This window comes from Crocodylus siamensis, chromosome 1 (assembly GCF_052110815.1).
Source record: "Crocodylus siamensis isolate JL-2025a chromosome 1, ASM5211081v1, whole genome shotgun sequence".
NCBI classification, from domain to species: Eukaryota; Metazoa; Chordata; order Crocodylia; family Crocodylidae; genus Crocodylus; species Crocodylus siamensis.
Window position 1 is genome coordinate 406870986 of NC_143395.1, and position 16440 is coordinate 406887425.

The window sequence follows — 16440 nt, forward strand, 5'->3', positions numbered from 1 at the left end:
TTCAGCTGACTTAATCAGATGTTGTAAAAGGACAGCACAGAGCAGAGTGTAAAGTGGGATGTGAGATTGGAATTCAAAAGGTGATTTGAAAACAGGAAGGTAGGGGGCAGTCCTTGTTTAAACTATGCTTAATGCAGGCTGTGGATGATTTCTTATCCTACATTTTGCTAACCTCATGGTTGCTGTTCTCAGGCAGCAAAAATTTAAAAACCTGTTTGGCAAAATTGAGGAACAAGAAATCACAAACTGAATTGTCTGGAGAACCTGAGTGTGATGCTGGAGCAGATGCTCTGAGTTGGTCGTAAGGGACCTGATAGGAAGAGCACTGCTTTTGCTTTGACTGGCAGAGATTTGAGCTGTTTATTTTAATTAGACAATAACTTCTCTTTTACAATACAGGAAAGCAATAATGTGTATTTTTGTGTGACTTGTTTTTGCTGCAATGGTAAACTACAAGACAAAAGATGCAACTAAAACAAATGCCTGAATTTATTTTTGCTGACTTTAGGATTTTAAACACGTTCCCCTGGCCTAAAGATTTTAATGGACCTTTTCCAAATGTGCTAGAAGAATAATTTGAAAACTGGACCAGAGCACAAAGGTTTTTCCTATAGTGCTGGCTATCCCACTTGTGCGGGAGGGGTGCAGCTGCCAAGGGTTGGTCCACTAGGTTTTTATTAAAGTATTTGTATCACGCAGACACTTGGGTAGGTGAACTCTCACAATGTGCTGAGTATGCATATGGTCCAAACCTTTTTTTTTTTTTAAACTGCAGAAGCATGCCTGCAGTCGCCTAGGTTCTCGTCCTAACCTTGGCTGTCAGCAGGGGTAAGCCTTTGTTGTCTAACAATTACCACCTTGGCGCAATGGCTGCTCTTTTTCGTTAGCTGCTTAGCATCCTGGCACCCTCATTTGGAAAGTAGTTACCTCATCTTTGGCTATTCACACACTCAGGACATCTACTCTTTCGAACCACCAGCTCTGACAGGAAAGCAGTACAATTTTGGGGTATACTCATGCTTAGTTTACATATCTACTCATTTCCAAGCCTCACAGTTAGACAGAGTAGATCTTGTATATGGGCCCCAAAGACAGTCTTGGGGGCTCTGCCTCAGTCCTAAGCTCAATAAGGAGATGATATAAAAAGCCCTTGGAGAAAGCTAAGGGGATGACATCTGATCAGCAGGTGGGAGACTTCCAGAAGATTGACAAATAAGTTTGGGAAAACCTTCCTGAGTAGCTGGAAAGAATGCTAAAGAAGGTATTTTCTGTTATCTCAAGTTTCTAAAATAATACACAGCATGTCAAGTCTATCGACTCTCAGTTACCTTTGCAGCCACTGGCATAGCCACACTGGTGAAGGACTGTTATCTTCAGAGGGGATGATTGCTTTTAGTGCCCTGTGATGTCACAGCCTAGAGTGGAGGGGAGAAATGATGACTGGGGCAGGGGGAGGGGCAGGCAGGGTTTTTCAGGAAAGATTTGAGCATGTGCACCTGAGATTCCCCCACCAATACCTCTAGACCAGTATCTGTGAGGGTGGCTTCCCCCTCCAGGCGCAGCCCAGCTGGGGACTGGGCAGGCCAGGGTTGGGGTTTAAACCCCTCCCTAATCATAGCCTCCTGCTAGGGCCTCACCATGCCTCTCCCCTCCAGCTCAGCATTGTGCAAGGGAAGGGAAGGCTCACCCTAGAGTCCCCTGGCTTCTAGCCCGAGCCACTGCCAGCATGTGCCTGCATGGTGAATCAAAAGTGAATGTCTCTTCACTTACAAATTGGTTCATTCTCTGCAGGTTAGACTAGCCTGCAAAGATGGACTGTCCCTAAGCGAAATGTATGAAACAACCTGAGAAAGATGAAGGCTAAATACAAGAGGCACTGCTCAATGGGCTCAGCCGAGAAGGGAGACCGAGGTTCCCATGCCAATTTTAACTCTATTCTAATGCCTCCAGACCAACTTCTCTCACTGTCCCTGCCTACTGCATCACAACAAGGCAGACGACATTGGTCCTACTTAAAACGTTGATAGTTTAGATTAACTGATGCATAAAATAAATGAAAATATTTCAGGATGGAAAGTTGTACTTTTGTTGTTCAGTGATATTTCATGGGAAGAGAGGAGCAGAGCGTGACTGGTATACTCTGGACAAACAGACTAAGTGGAAAATGATCCTAAGTCAGTGAATATCAGCTTTGTTCTTAGAATAGCTTGGTCCTCGCAACTTGTCAACAGGTGAAATAACTACTATACTTAAGCTGTGGTAAAAAGTAAATAAATAAAAGGTTTTTTTGGCATGCAACATTAAGCATGTACCTCATACTTTGAGTTGGGTGCAAAAACAGAATTTAAAAAGTGTTCCTGTTTTGTAACTGCATTAACAGGTACTTTTCCATTTATGGTATGCAAAATAGATGAGACTGCTTAAGTTCAACCTGCAAGCCATCTAAAAAAAAGGCTTGCTATAGGAGGAGGAAAAATTGTGAATGGAAGAATTCAAGACAGGGAAGAAGATGTGGTTCAGTACTCCCTTAAAGGTGAACAACGGTGGAAATTCTCTGTTTGGTCCTAATCCAATCTACTGCAAGTGTGTCCTCTGGTTCACTGTAGTTAAAGCAAAGATATATATGATACAAATGTATGGAGGTAGGCTCTATACTTCTATTCAAATGAGGTCAGACAAATTAAGCATCTTTCATACTAGGCTTTTGGAGCAGCATATACTTAGCCATATACATCAGATGCCTCAGTCCTAAGCGAACTATGGACTACTCTCTCTACACTGTGTTTGTGTGTTGGTATTTTTTGTCTTTAAAAAACAGAGCATAAATGAAAATGGCAAGTTACAATAGAGGATTTTGTATTCAAAGACCACATCAATGCAAATCTTGACTTACATTTCTACTTACAACTCTTCCTCCTTCAGTTCCATTTTTATTATGGTATTTCCCTGAAAGCAGCTGAGAGGGTTGTCTAGTTATCACATTTAATCTTTTAAGACCACTTTTCAGTTTGAGCTGTCTCGCACATTTTCATGTATGTTCTATGACTGCGGAGTCCAAGGTAAGCTCCAGTCATGGTTTGTAGAGCCAGGGCAAGACTCATCTTTTTATAGACTGGTCTAGAAGCAGTGATCCAGAAGCGCAATATATTCCCCATACGTGGCAAGGGAGCTGTGTTATACCTAAATGAGAAAGTTAGCAGTTTGTTACTTGACAATGTCAATAACACCATGTAGTAAATGTAAAGTGGCTGATAAAGTAATAGTTAAGAAAATGGTTAAAAAAGTGCCAGCTCCCGTCCCTATGTCCTCTAAAAAATGGAGTACACACTAGAATTTTAGGTAAGAGAAATGTTTTTAGCAAGTGGGAAGTAGTACTTGCTTCAAGATTAGATGCACAAATTGATCTCATCCATTTCCCACCCCTTTAACAGTTGCCATGTTTAGAAAGCATATTTTAAGCTTGATCCTGAATTGATTCAATTTTGGCAGCTTAGTCTAACCTGCAGAGAATGAACCAATCTGTAAGTGGACAGAGATTCATTTTTGATTCAGGTAATACAGCTACATGCCTGCAGTGGCTCAGGTAAGAAGCCAGGGGGATCTCGTGTGAACCTTCCTGTCACTTCCACAATGTTGAGCTGAGTGTCAGACAGGGCATGCCCAGGCCCTGTTGAAACCTCCACCCTGCCATGCGCAGTCCCCACCTGGGCTGTGCCTGGAGGGGGAAGCAACCCTCACGGATACTATTCTGAAATTGGACACATATCTGCCCTCTGCCTCAGCAGCAGCTAGCATGGGGATAGCGCAACCATGACCAGATGCTGGCTGGAGTTTGTGCTGCTGGGTTCCGTGCTGTGGGAGAAGGGGGGAACCAGGTAGATGCTACTGTCTCCTGGCTGCTGTCTCCACCTCCTTTGTAGCTAGCTGGAACCCCAGCTAGGGAGGACAGCAGTGGGGCCAGCCCACCACTCTGGAGCACACAACCCAGCCCAGGGCTGAAAAGCATGCTGGAGGGCTGTGATTTATCTTAAACTAGCGAACAGTCTGGGACAGACATTGTATAAACTGATTTGACCCAAATCAGTTAAGTCTGATACTAATTTCAACCAGGTTAATGTTACACCAGTTTCAGCCATTTTGAAACTGGTTTATGTGCACTGAACTTATGTTCTGGTACAGGTTTAAATGCGTTTCTGATCACTTAACTGGTTTATTTGCAACTTCTGTCCCTACCCTTCAGGTCCAAGCCACAAACTGATCAACCCGTTGTGTGATGGTCCTTAAGTGTTAGATCATAACAGGTATTTAAAACAGTTCTGATATTTTTTTTAAAAGGGATATCACAAGCAAAACTCATTCCACCGCAGGGCCTTGGTATAATATTTTTTTACAAACCCTTGCTCTGCAATCACACCATAGATTAATAGATGTAGGGTCGGAAGGGACCTAAGTAGATCAGCACATCCGACCCGCTGCCCTGGGTAGGAGAGAATACTCGGCTCATATGACGCCAGCTAGGTTAACTGTCAAGCCTCCTCTTAAAGACCCCCAAGGTAGAAGCCAGCACCACTTCCCATGGAAGTTGGTTCCAGATCCTAGCTGCCCAGACTGTGAAACAGTGTCTTCTAATGTCCAGCCTGAAACCTACTCTCAAACAACTTATGGCCGTTATTCCTTCTTACTCAGGGAGGTGCATGAGTGAACAGGGTCTCTCCCATTACCTACTGGTCCCCCCTGTTAAGTTTGTAGATGGCCACCAGGTCCCCTCTCAGGCTTCTCTTGTTAAGGCTAAACAGGTTCAGGTCCCGTAGCCAATTCTCATAGGGTCTGCTCTGCTGTCCACGGACCATCTTCAATCCTTTTGGCTATTAAAAAGTCCGAAGGAGCCAAGCATGCATTCCTTGAAACCCTCTAGAGAAGTGTTTCTCAATCTTTTTAGATTCAAGGCACCCCTTGGCAGGTGTCAGCTCTTAGCTTTCACTTGCACTGTTTTGCGAATCGTGTGTAGGTGGTTGTCCGCCCAGCAGTGCTGATGTTAGGTGACACCCTTAAAAGGATCTGTTTGAGAATTGCTGCTCTATATTAACATTTTCTGAAACCTGAAATCACTTACTTTAAATTCATAAGACTTACCTTGTCGCCAGGAATCCATTTAGAAATACAGCCCATGCCATGGGGTACAGAACACCCAAACCAGACCCAATTAATCCTCCTCTGACTACAGCACAAGATAAGCAGCTTGGATCACCTGGATGACAAAGACATTTCCATGTCAAGATGAAATATGACTAACTTAGGGCTGGGCAAAATACAGCCCATGGGCTGGATCTGGCCTGCCGGGCACTTCCATCTGGCCTGCAGCACCCCCCAGAGAACTGTACCCTGCCCAGCCCTTCTGCCTGTGAGGATGGGAGCAAGGAGCCCATGCATAGCTCCCAATATACCTATTGTACTTCGCTCCCATGCTCATGGGCAGAAGGGCCCAGCCTGACCAGCAGAAAATTCTGGGCCGGGCTTCTGCTGTCCCTGCTGCAGCCACCTCTTGGGAACCTGTTCCGTTTCCCCAGTTCAGCAGCAGCTAGGCAAGTGGGGGGAGTGAAGCTTCAGCTGCACCTGGGCAGAAACATGGAGCAGTGCAGAGCCCATGCCCAGAGGGATGGCAGGGGCATGAAGTTAAGCTGGGCAGGATATAAGTGTGAGGGACAGTGAGGGAGGTCTGGGACCAGCAGCAGGCAGGGAGGCTCGTACCCAGCACAGGCAGTGGTGCCTGGCAGCATGCGGCTCCAGCCATTGCTGGGGGTGGAAGTAAGGAGCACAGCCTGCCTGGCCTGCCTCTATCGCAGAGGCTCTGTGTGGTGTGCCGGCAGCTCCCACACTCGCACCAGGGGAAGCCCCATGCTGGAGCCAACTGCTTTTCCTGCTCCTGCTGTGCAGGTCCCTCGGCTCCTTGGGAGTGGAGGGAGCCCCGACCCCTGCTTCCGGGGCTTCCCTCAGTGTGAGTGCAGGAGGTGCAAGTACACTGTGCACAACCTGAGATAGGGATGGCCTGGGTAGGCTGTGCTCCTCACTCCCGTGCAGTACTGGCTAAAGCCGTACCCTGCTGGGTGCCAGCACCTCGAGCACCTGCTGCTGCTGTCAACAGCAGGGGCTGCATTCTATGGAGGGAGTGTGTGGGGGGGGGTCTCCCCACCCTCCCTCCACAACTCCTACCAACATACAGACACATCCCAAGAGATTCTATGCCCACCACACAGCCACACACCCTTCACAACCCTCCACACCCCACCATACACACATAATATATAAGAGTAAGACTTCATTTCTGAGAAAGTATGCAATCCCTTCTATGTACAGCACAAACACAAATCACAACAAATATTTTTTGCAATAAAATTAATAAATGTTATAGTTGGTGTTTGACCTTTAGTGTATCATTTGTTTTTTACTGGTTCTAAAATGCAACCTCCCTACCCCTTCCCAAAAGGAGTATTTCTGGGGGGCAAGGGGACTTCTAGTGCCAAAGCTCAGGGGTTAGAGTGTGGGATTTCCTGTCCCAATATGGTGACCAGGGGCAGGACTACTCACGCAGCCCTTGACAGCTCACCAAGACTCTTTAAGTGACCCTCCAGCCAAAATAATTGCCTGCCCCTGGTCTAATTGATATTCTAACACAAATTAAAGGGGCAGGCTGTGGTAACCATTTGCAGCATTTCAGCTGAATATTAAGTAATCTAAAAAGGAGGTTACCTCTTCTGTTGAGATGCTCTGCCATTCAGCTACCTACATGGTTTAATAAAAAGTCACTTCATTTGGATTGCTGTATCACTGCACTCTTCGTGACCTTAACATACTGAAATGCAGACAAGCATCAATTTTAAATAACCCTATAACCAAGATATTTTCAGATGGATACATTTACAAGCCGCAAGTCAGAAAAGACTTGTCCTATAAATAGTGTGACAAAACCCTAGGCTGTTAGGGTGCTCCAAGAGATGCACCCTCATCACAGTTCCTGTGATACTCTCCCAGGATCAGCCTCCTCCCAGCCACAGCCAGCTCCCTCCCACTTAGGACCTCCATTTCCCCTCTCCTCACTGGAAGCCTCCTGTCTAGCCACCCCATAAGGGTCACTGCCTGCAGCACATTCCACACAGCCTCCCCTGCCCCCAGCTTTCAGAGTAGCCACGGAATCCTTCAGAGCATTTCTGTTTGTGCATGCCTGACAGACACCCTCTTCCACTCAGCTTGAAGAATAAACTGCTTGCTTCAGGCCTTGCTTTAGCACCTCCACCCTGCCCTTCATACAATGCCAGGTTTTTAACACTTCAGGAGTTCACTGTTCTACCAAGAGCATAAACTTTTCTGGCAGAGAACTCACTGACAACTGCATGTAATTTGATGTAGGAAACATCACAACAATGACCATGATAAGACTGAGCAACAAGCTTACCTGCCAATAAAGGCCCGATAACTAAACTGTTGTAAACTCCGACTGTTGAGGATAATGGGATCAAAGCTGCTGACAATGTAGTTACTACGCCAGCCTGTGAGATATTTAGGATTCGCCTGAATGAGTGGTTTGCTATGAAGCCACATACGCCTGAACCTAGGCCAAGAAAGATTGAGCCATATTCAAAAAGTTTCCTGCGGAAAAGAGAAAAGATTATTTGTAGAGCTGTGCACTGGAAATGAAGGTTGCCTTCTTGGTCCCATTACTACAATGAACCGTTCAAGGAATAGGAGCTGGAGGACAGAATCTCATGCTTCAGAGACTACCATGACAATGGTAAGAATCAAGAATGAACAAGTTTAAGTTTATATGAAGTAAAAACAACTGGATGGGTGAATTCTGAGGAGGGGTTCTCTTCTGAAAATCAGGTACCATGGCAATAGGAGATTGTATGCATGTCAGAGTAGAGTATATGGACACACACAAGTAGTTGCAGGTAGATGGATGTGGCCCATTTGCAGACCAAGAAAGCAATTTTTGAAGAGTGAGAATCTAATCTGGTACTGGCACTTAGAGGTCTTGAAAACAGTCATCTCTATTAACTAAAGAAAAGGTGTCCCAACAATTACCTTCTAAAGGGCTGCAGGGAGGAAAAAAGAGGGTACACTCAATATCATGCTAACCCCTAGTCCAGGTGCAAAGCCCTCATACCTAAAGCTCTCTCAAAGCTTAGACTGGAATTTAATTACCCCTGACTAAACAGCAAAAGCAAACTCAGTTTGGCAATACAGGGTCTCTATATTTTGAGTCAAACTTTCATATCTATGTTAAAAGTTACATCCAACTTGTTTAACCATGGCCAATGCCTTCAGTCTTTATGTAGAACTCTACTGAAAAATGAGGTGGCATAATAAAAAAGAATGAGATAAAGTTACCAATAACTGATATTGCAACATGTACTGGGGTTTGTCTGAACAGATAAGATAAAGTCCTTGCCTCAGAGCTGACACTCTAAATAGCAGAGACAGACAGACGAAAGATTGAAGGCCACATCTTGACTTCTACTCTAAAACCAGATACAGGTAACTAGGCTTGGGGACAGTCCCATTCAATTCAGTGGGGTTATGAAAGGCAACGAGGCTTAATTTACGAATGAGAGTGTTTGCAAGGTGAAGGGATTTATTAGGTCCTGGCCCACCTTCCATCCTACCCAAAATTAGCTCTTTGCCTCTTGTTCCAACCTCTTTTGATACTGCTGGTCCAAGAGGCAGAAGTTTAGTAAACAAAAACAAGTGAAGACTGATTACAGAAGGTTGTCAGAGATTATGATAAGAGGCAAGTATTAACAAGTGTTACCAAGAATGACATTTGGTCTGAAGTAACAGGTGGTGTATTATCTATCCATCCTGGGTAACTGCTTAAGTTCCACATCCTTACCTCCAATCCTTTCTCTTGTTTCCCTACTTCTTATGTTGCAACACTAAATTGAATGTAGAACTGCCCTAGCCACTCAGCTATCCAATCAGTCTCTCTCAGAGCTCTCCTGTTCCATCTCTTCTGCTCTGTATACACAGGTGATTTTGAACCAAGGTGCTGTGGCACCTTAAGGTGCCTTGAGCAATGTTAGCACTGTTGCATAAGCGAACATGCTTCATAAGATAAACCTAGAGATTTCGAATAGGCTTTCATAGTGTTAAAACATGTTGACCTGTTGTGGGCCTTCTGAGCTTTTTGCAACAATAGAACTGCTCTATATTTTTGTTGCCAAAAAACAAGGGAAAACTGAGAGCTGGTATTTTCTGGGAGGTACCCTGAGTTTAGGAAGTTGAGAACCACTGGTATAAATGTTCATATGAGAGAGAGACACACACATACACACACAGAGAGACAGACTCTCAGTGGCTAGGGCACTTCCCTGGTATGTGGCAGTCCTGGGTTAAGGTATCTGCTCCAAATGAGACAGAGCAGGGGCCTGACCTTGGATTTCTTTCATTTTGAAAAGAAGCCAGGATCACCAAGTTATTTTGCTGTGGGTGAGGGCAAGTCTCTCAACGGAAAACTGCATCCACAAATGCACTCAGAGAAGTTTGAGCAAGCAGGCATTTTTGAAAAGAGAAAAAAGTTTCTGTCCAACTCCATTACCTGACCATCTTCAATTACCAGCTTTTGATCTATGCTGTCTGCCTAATGTTACGGATTCAGGCACAGTACAATAGCTTGGGTGGGAACAAAGGATCAGGATGGGAGGTTCCCACAGCTACTGGTGCTCTCTGTTGTTCTGATCCTGGCCACCGAGGTGTCTGGTGCCTCAAACAGGCATTGACTTCTAATGGGGACAATTTTGGAGCTTCTCTCTCAATGACCGTATGAGCTGCACGCCCACAGCCATACCAGGGCTCCTGGTCTGGGGAAAGAGGTGGGGGAACATTGCCCCTCTGCTCCCTTCTTCCAAACCAGTCCAGGATGGGAAGAGAGAGCAGCAGTACAAAGTCCCCACCCCTGGGAAAGCCTGCTGCTCCTCTCCCCTCTGGGACCGGACTGGGAGGGGTAGATGCAATCAATATGTTATTTAAGGGTGATCATATGCTTCTAAATATCTGAAAGTTTTTCAAATACAAAAGTAAGACAAGAAATCATAAAAAAGGCTTCAAAAGTACTTTGGTGGCAAAATGAGATGGGTGTATCACTTACCTATCTTTTTCTGGAATCTGTTCGAATATCTCTTGCATAACTTTCATTCTTTCATTCGTTATATCATCCACTGGAGAAGTTACTGTTGGGGGCACTCCTTGTGTCATTGTGAGGCTCTGCATCACAAAATAAAAAGACAAGTTTTAGTTAAGTAACACTGCCCCAATATAACCCCAACTAACTTGTGCAAGAACTGATAAATGTAGCAAAGAAATACTTAGCACCTCTAACATTTAGAAGTGCCACTGAGAGCTGCAGGGCTTGATCCAAAAAGTCTGTGAAATTTACAGCTACACAAGCCCCGATAAATAACCTTCCTTGGTAAGAAATATTAGTCTACAAAGGGAGGCCAAGAAAATACAAATGCACTGAGGTGCCTGGTCTCTTTTCTTTCCTTCTAGTTGACAACCTGACATTTATTTTTACCCTGAACAGAGCTGCATGTTCAGAAAGGGTGAGATAGGCTCAGATACTTCAAGGATTTTAGTCAAACCCAGTGTAAATACTGAGCAAGGCATTCCTATTGCTATCCTCTCTCTTCTGGATTGAGGAGAGAATGATCTACAGCCAGGGTGGGCCATTACTTCGGCTGGAGGGCCACTTAACGAGCAAGGGTAGCTGCAGCCCTTGACAGGTGCCTCCCCAGCCCCCACCTTGGGACCAGATATCCTGCCCCTCACCCCTGACCTTTGGCATTGGAAGCCCCTCCCCTCAGCTTCAGAAGTACTCTTTTGGGGGAGGGGGGGAGAGGGTTGCCATGTTGGAACTGGAAAACCTCCAAAATATATACTAAAAATCAAATGTCTATTATAACCTTTTTAAAAACATTATTTCAAAAATGTATTTTTGTCCTGATTTGTGTATGTTCCTGTAGTGTTTATATAGAGGTGATTGCATAATGAAGTATTACTCTCATATACTGTGGGGGAGGCGTGGGTATGGGTTTTGTTGGGGGGTGTATTTTTGGGGATGTGTGGGCATTTATGGAGTCTCTGGGGGTGGTGTGTGTGGGGGGTTGTTGGGATGGGGCCTCCCTATTAATGCCCCCCTTACACCCCCCCACTGCACAAAGCCCTTGCCACCATGGCCCACGGCAGGTGGAGCCCCCCAGGACTGCATGTGGCCAGGCTGCCAGCTCCACTGCATAGGGCTCACATGCAGAGCTCGGGTTCTCTGCCTGAGCCCTGTGCTGCCAGGAGAAGCCCCACATCATGATGAAGCTAGTGGCACAGGTCACAGGGCTCGGCAGGGGCGGTAGGGAGAGGGACCAAGCCAGCCTGGCTCCATAGCACAGAGGTCCCCGTTGTTCCCCACGACCTACACATAACAGTGAGCGGGGCTGGGCTGCTGGCTCAGTTGTGCAGAGCTCCTCTGGAGGCACACAGCTGAGGCGGACAACCCAGGAACTGCGTGGGAGCCCTGTGTAGGGCAGCCATCCTAGAGGGCATTCCAGTTTTCTGCTATTCTATCCTCTATTGATACGAAACCCAAGACCTTTAAGAGAAAATACACTATTAAAATTGGTCTCAGTAGCCCCAGGGAGGAGACTGACAGCCTGACCTGAAGCCCGGGCACGAGGGTGGCTGGCACTCGCTCCCCTTTCCAGCCCCCAAAGACAAACGATGCCCCTGCCCCATTCACACGTATGTCATTATTTAAGAGAAAAACAGAGGACGTAAAGGCATCTGGTTTCCTATTAATAGAGGACAAGTGGGTTGTTCTCTATGATGGCCACTCTAGCCCTGCATGATGGGCCCAGGCGGACCCATGTCCCTGCCGCTCCCCCCACACTGCCTGCTGCGTCTTCCCTTTACCTGCTGTTGCCACTTCTCTACCTGTGGGATTGGGGTCAAGGCCATCCCGGGGGCAAGGGTGGGTGCGCAGCATGCGCTGCCCCCGCCGGAGCGAATGGTTCTTAGCCCCATGCAAAGCCATGGATACCGTCAGTTGGTAGGCACTGCCTGCAGGCTGGATGCAATCACCTGGCAGCACATATCCAGCCCACCCCTGATCTACAGAACGGGTTTTCTCAAACTTGCAGCCCAGAGTTTTCTTCCTGTGGATGAACTGGGTATTTCTGAGGCAACCTAGTCATATTCTTTAAGCCGGCTTACTTAAAGGCAGATGGGCAAGTCCCAGCAGCTCCGCAGAGACGGCTCGCGTTGAAAACACGGGCAGCGAACAGGATCTAACTCACACGTTTAAACCTAAAATGGAACAACAAACAACCTAAGTTTCAAGGTCTGGAAAGATTTCAGTCCCACGGGGTGAAACCCAAGCCCCCGGGCCGGCATTATCGCCTGCATGGTCGGAGCTGCTGGGCAACCATCCCCACACGGTCTTCTCCAAAACCCACCAGCTTTTCTTTCTATCCTATTGCAATTAAAGGCATTGGGCGGGGGAGGGGGCAAGAATCTAGCTGGTCTCGCCTCCTCCGACCCGAGTCCTCGTCGCTCCCCGCACAGGGGCAGCTGCGGGAACGGGGAGCCAGGATCAAGCACAGGGCCAGACCACTGCACCCAGCCGACGTCCCCCGAGGCCCCTGCCGCCCCGCAGGGCACGGGCAGCGCGGACAGGAGTGACCTTTCCCCGTTACCTGTCCGGCGCCCGCAGTAGGCCCCGCCCCCGGCCGCCATCTTGCCCCGCGCCGCGCGACTCCCATTGGACACCCAACACAGCGGCCGCGGATTGGTTGCGGACAGTGTTGCTAGGGGCGGAGCAGGGTGCCTCTATGGAGACTGTGTTAAGTCTCCTGTCCCCTGCCGGGATGCTGACTGCGCCGCGGGGGCTGGCATAGCGGCCGGGAGGAAGAGGGCCTGGGGCTGCCACCTGCTCTCACCTGCCAGGGTGGTGATGTCCGCCCCCCGGGCGCGGGTTGGGCTGGGGCGGCGCTTGTCTCTGGGGGCTGGGGAAGGGGGCGAGAGCGGCTGGGCTCCAGGTCGGGCTGTCCACCCCCCTCAACCCGCCCTCCGGGGGCCACTGAGAGCAACTGTAGTAACGTATTTTAAGAAAAGGGGAGGGAAAAAAGATTTTAATTGGATATTTTAAGTAAAAGGGGTAAAATGATTTTAATAGGATGTTTTAAGGAAAAGGGAAAAAAATTTTAAGGGCATATTGTAAGAAAACGGAACAAAAGAAATCTCCCAGCAGAGGTTCAGTCAGAGTTGGCAACCCTGGCTTTGACTTGCCCTTGTGCCGAACGGGACGTGTTTACGATTGAGCAGGTCTAATTTAAGTTTAGGCTTTATTTAAAAAAAACGAAAAGAAAAGAAAGCTTTTATCCCACAATCCCACTTAAGTTTTTTTGATTTAGTCATAAATGTGCAGAGCACAGATGAAAACTAATTTTAAGCCTGTAAAATGGTTTAGTATGCAAAATAGCTGGCAGTTATTTATGTGGCAACCTTGATGGAGGACTATAATCCCTTGATGATGTCTGTTTAATTCTTAGTGTTGTGCTGTAAAAACATCCTGCTCCATTCTGGATGTGGTGTACTGTTCTTGCGCACAACTGTTGAGTCAAGGGTGCATCAGTTTGTAAATTTGAGCCGTGGCTCTGAATTAGATTATTTTTATATGGGCATTTTTCTGAATTGAATATTTATTTAGCTCCTGACACAAACTCGATGCAGGATTTATGAGACAAAATTTGCATGGCTTATGTTATGCATGGAGTGAAACACATAGTTCCTTCTCATCTTATCTAGGATTTTTTTTGTTTCAAGAGAACATACCTTAAATTTAACGTTTTTAATGCGTCTAATTTCTGTTACACAATTGTAGGGGCATATGTTTTAACAGTTTTTAAATATGCTGTCCATAAACCAAAATGGCTCCCTTGAAACAATTGGGCTCTCATATCAATTAAAATGTCAGATTTGCCAGTGTGAACATACTTACCTTGAAGTATTAAACACTAGAGGTAAGGGGCAATTTGGACAACGTGAAGAGATTCATCTGTTTGCAGCCAGTGAAAACAATTATAAATTAATGCAGTCTGAATAAGAAAGCAACACTTTATAGGTTTAGAATAAGACCTGTTGTAGTGTGGTTATATTATAAGACCCAGAATAAGACCTGTTATAGTGTAGTTAATGTTAATTCATATTAAAATGGGCCTGGTGTACCCTCTTTATAGTTTCATAGTTGGTTGTGTCGGAGGGGATCTGAGCAGATCATCAAGTCTGACCCCCTGCCATGGCAGGAAAGAATGCTGGAGTCAAATGACCCCGGCTAGGTAATTATCCGGCCTCCTTTTGAAGACCCCCCAGGGTAGGAGCTAGCACCACTTCCCTTGGAAGTTGGTTCCAGATCCTAGCCGCTCTGTGACTGTTAAGTAGCGCCTCCTGATGTCTAGCCTGACCCTACTCTCAATCAACTTGTGGCCGTTATTCCTAGTTACTCTGGGTAGTGCTCAGGGGAACAGGGCCTCTCTCATTCCTTGCTGTTCCCTCCGGTAAGTTTATAGATGGTCACCAGATCCCCTCTCAGTCTTCTCTTGTGGAGGCTGAACAGGTTCAGGTCCCGTAGTCTCTCCTCGTAGGGCCTGCCCTGCTGCCCCCAATCATACAGGTGGCCCTTCTCTGGACTCTCTTGGTGCTGGCCAAGATGGGATGAATTTTATGGTGATAATGCAGGGTGCTTCTTGTGTTTTGCATGTCATCAGTGGAAAACAAGGGGAACTAGAGTGCTTTCTAAACCTTAGATAAAAAAAATTTAAACCTGGTGTCTTAATAGTTGGGGACTAATAATCTGTAACCTGGTTATGAATGCCAGCTCCTATGGAATTCACCAGGAGCTACATGTAAGAACATACAAATTCCTGTACAAGGTCAGTTCAGAGGTCCATCTTGCTCAGGACCCTGTCTGCAACAGTGGCAAGTAGCTCCACAAAAGACAGCATAAGAAACAGGATATGCGTAGAGTGATAACCTTCCGTCTACCAGGACTCAGGAGTCATAGGGTTTATGTTCCATCCCTTGTGTTTAATAGCCTCAGATAGACGTATCGCTAAAATTGTCTGGTCCCTTTTTGAACCTGATTATTGTGTTGATCTTCATAATGTGCTATGGCAGTGAGCTCCAGAAGTTTGTAGGATCATAGGAAAGTAGGGCTGGAAGGGACCTATTGAATCCTCTAGTTCAGGTGCCTGCTCAAGGCAGGATCATCCCTGACTTCACTAGATAAAGTGTCTGTCCAACCTGCTCTTGAAAGTTTCTGAGGATGGAGATCCAACAGTTTTTCTAGGTAGTCTCTTCCAGTGCTTGTGTCAAGAACCACCCTGCACCCCCCCTCCCCAAAAAAACAAAAGCCCTTCCTTTTGTTTGTTTTAACCCTGCTGCCTGACCATTTCATTGGATGGGCTCATAGATCTTTTGTGTGCTTCACACCTTTGACAGTTAGGCTACTTTGATATGTAAATATGGTGTTAGATGTCTGTTAGCTTTTGGCACTAGTGAGGTTAAAACATGTTGGCATTTTTAATTGTGTGAATGCTCTGTGTAGCCTAGTGAGGGAATCTAGTAAATGTAGAAAAGATAGGGTTTTGTGCTTCTGTTTCATTTGTTACGAAATGCTGATGCCACATTGTTAACATCTACAGTTTTGCTATCCTTTCATTGCTCATACATTGTAGAATGTCTTTTGCCAAATATGCAGCCACAAGCCCCATTTTTCACTTCAGGTTATACTGAATCCAACTGTGACTTCCTGCAGTGAAATTGACTGGCAGCAATGCAGAGCCACTGGTTAGGATATGAGCTTGTGACCGCAAAAAGAACAATTTTAGTTTTATGTGGGTTAAGGAAATGTGCGGGAGCAATTCTTTATCTTAAACTTTTAAGACTCTCACCAAAAACAGAAGCTTAAAGTTGGGGTTGCTGTCATGACTCTAATATTTTCCAATCCTATAGGCTTCTCAGGATGAGAAACTATTACTGCAATCAGTGAGAGAGATTTATATTTAAAAAAATAGCAGAAGCAGACATAACTAGGCAACTTTCATTTTTTTTCACATTCCTGAAGTGTAGACCTTAAGAGCAACACTAAAAGTCATGAGAGTTGACAACACTGAAATTTAGGGTTTGGAGTATGTCACGGAGGCACTGGGGTGCTCCATGCCTGAGATGAAGAAGAGGTGAGCTGCCAGTCACCAGGGCAGCTCAGGTGAGGGTTGTCAGAGCTGCCAATCATCAGGGCAGGGCAGCTGTGGGTTGCCAGGCCAACCAGCCGGTCAGGTGACCGGAAGGGGGCAGGGCCGGGCCCTTTATAACAACTGAGGCCTGGTCCCAGGAGCAGTT

The 16440-nt window shown here is 46.3% G+C and overlaps 1 protein-coding gene across 9 annotated transcripts in view; it reads right to left on the reverse strand.

Moving 5' to 3' along the window:
- LOC149875360 (transmembrane protein 126A-like) overlaps positions 1 to 12800 on the reverse strand; it is a 50842-nt gene extending 38042 nt beyond the window's left edge. Inside the window, exons 1-7 of one of the 9 annotated variants that reach the window (XR_016439652.1) lie at positions 12738 to 12800; positions 12256 to 12348; positions 10142 to 10257; positions 7451 to 7644; positions 5134 to 5248; positions 2906 to 3180; positions 351 to 1415 (exon numbers count right to left, since the gene is read on the reverse strand). Coding sequence is in view for 7 of the 9 variants with exons in the window: in XM_090030638.1 (XP_089886764.1) it covers positions 2991 to 3180; positions 5134 to 5248; positions 7451 to 7644; positions 10142 to 10248 (606 nt within the window). In the remaining 2 variants the exon portion in view is untranslated. The other 8 variants (XR_016439653.1, XM_090030638.1, XM_090030645.1 and 5 more) reach the window with 8 other exon arrangements.
- Positions 12801 to 16440: the final 3640 nt, after the last annotated feature.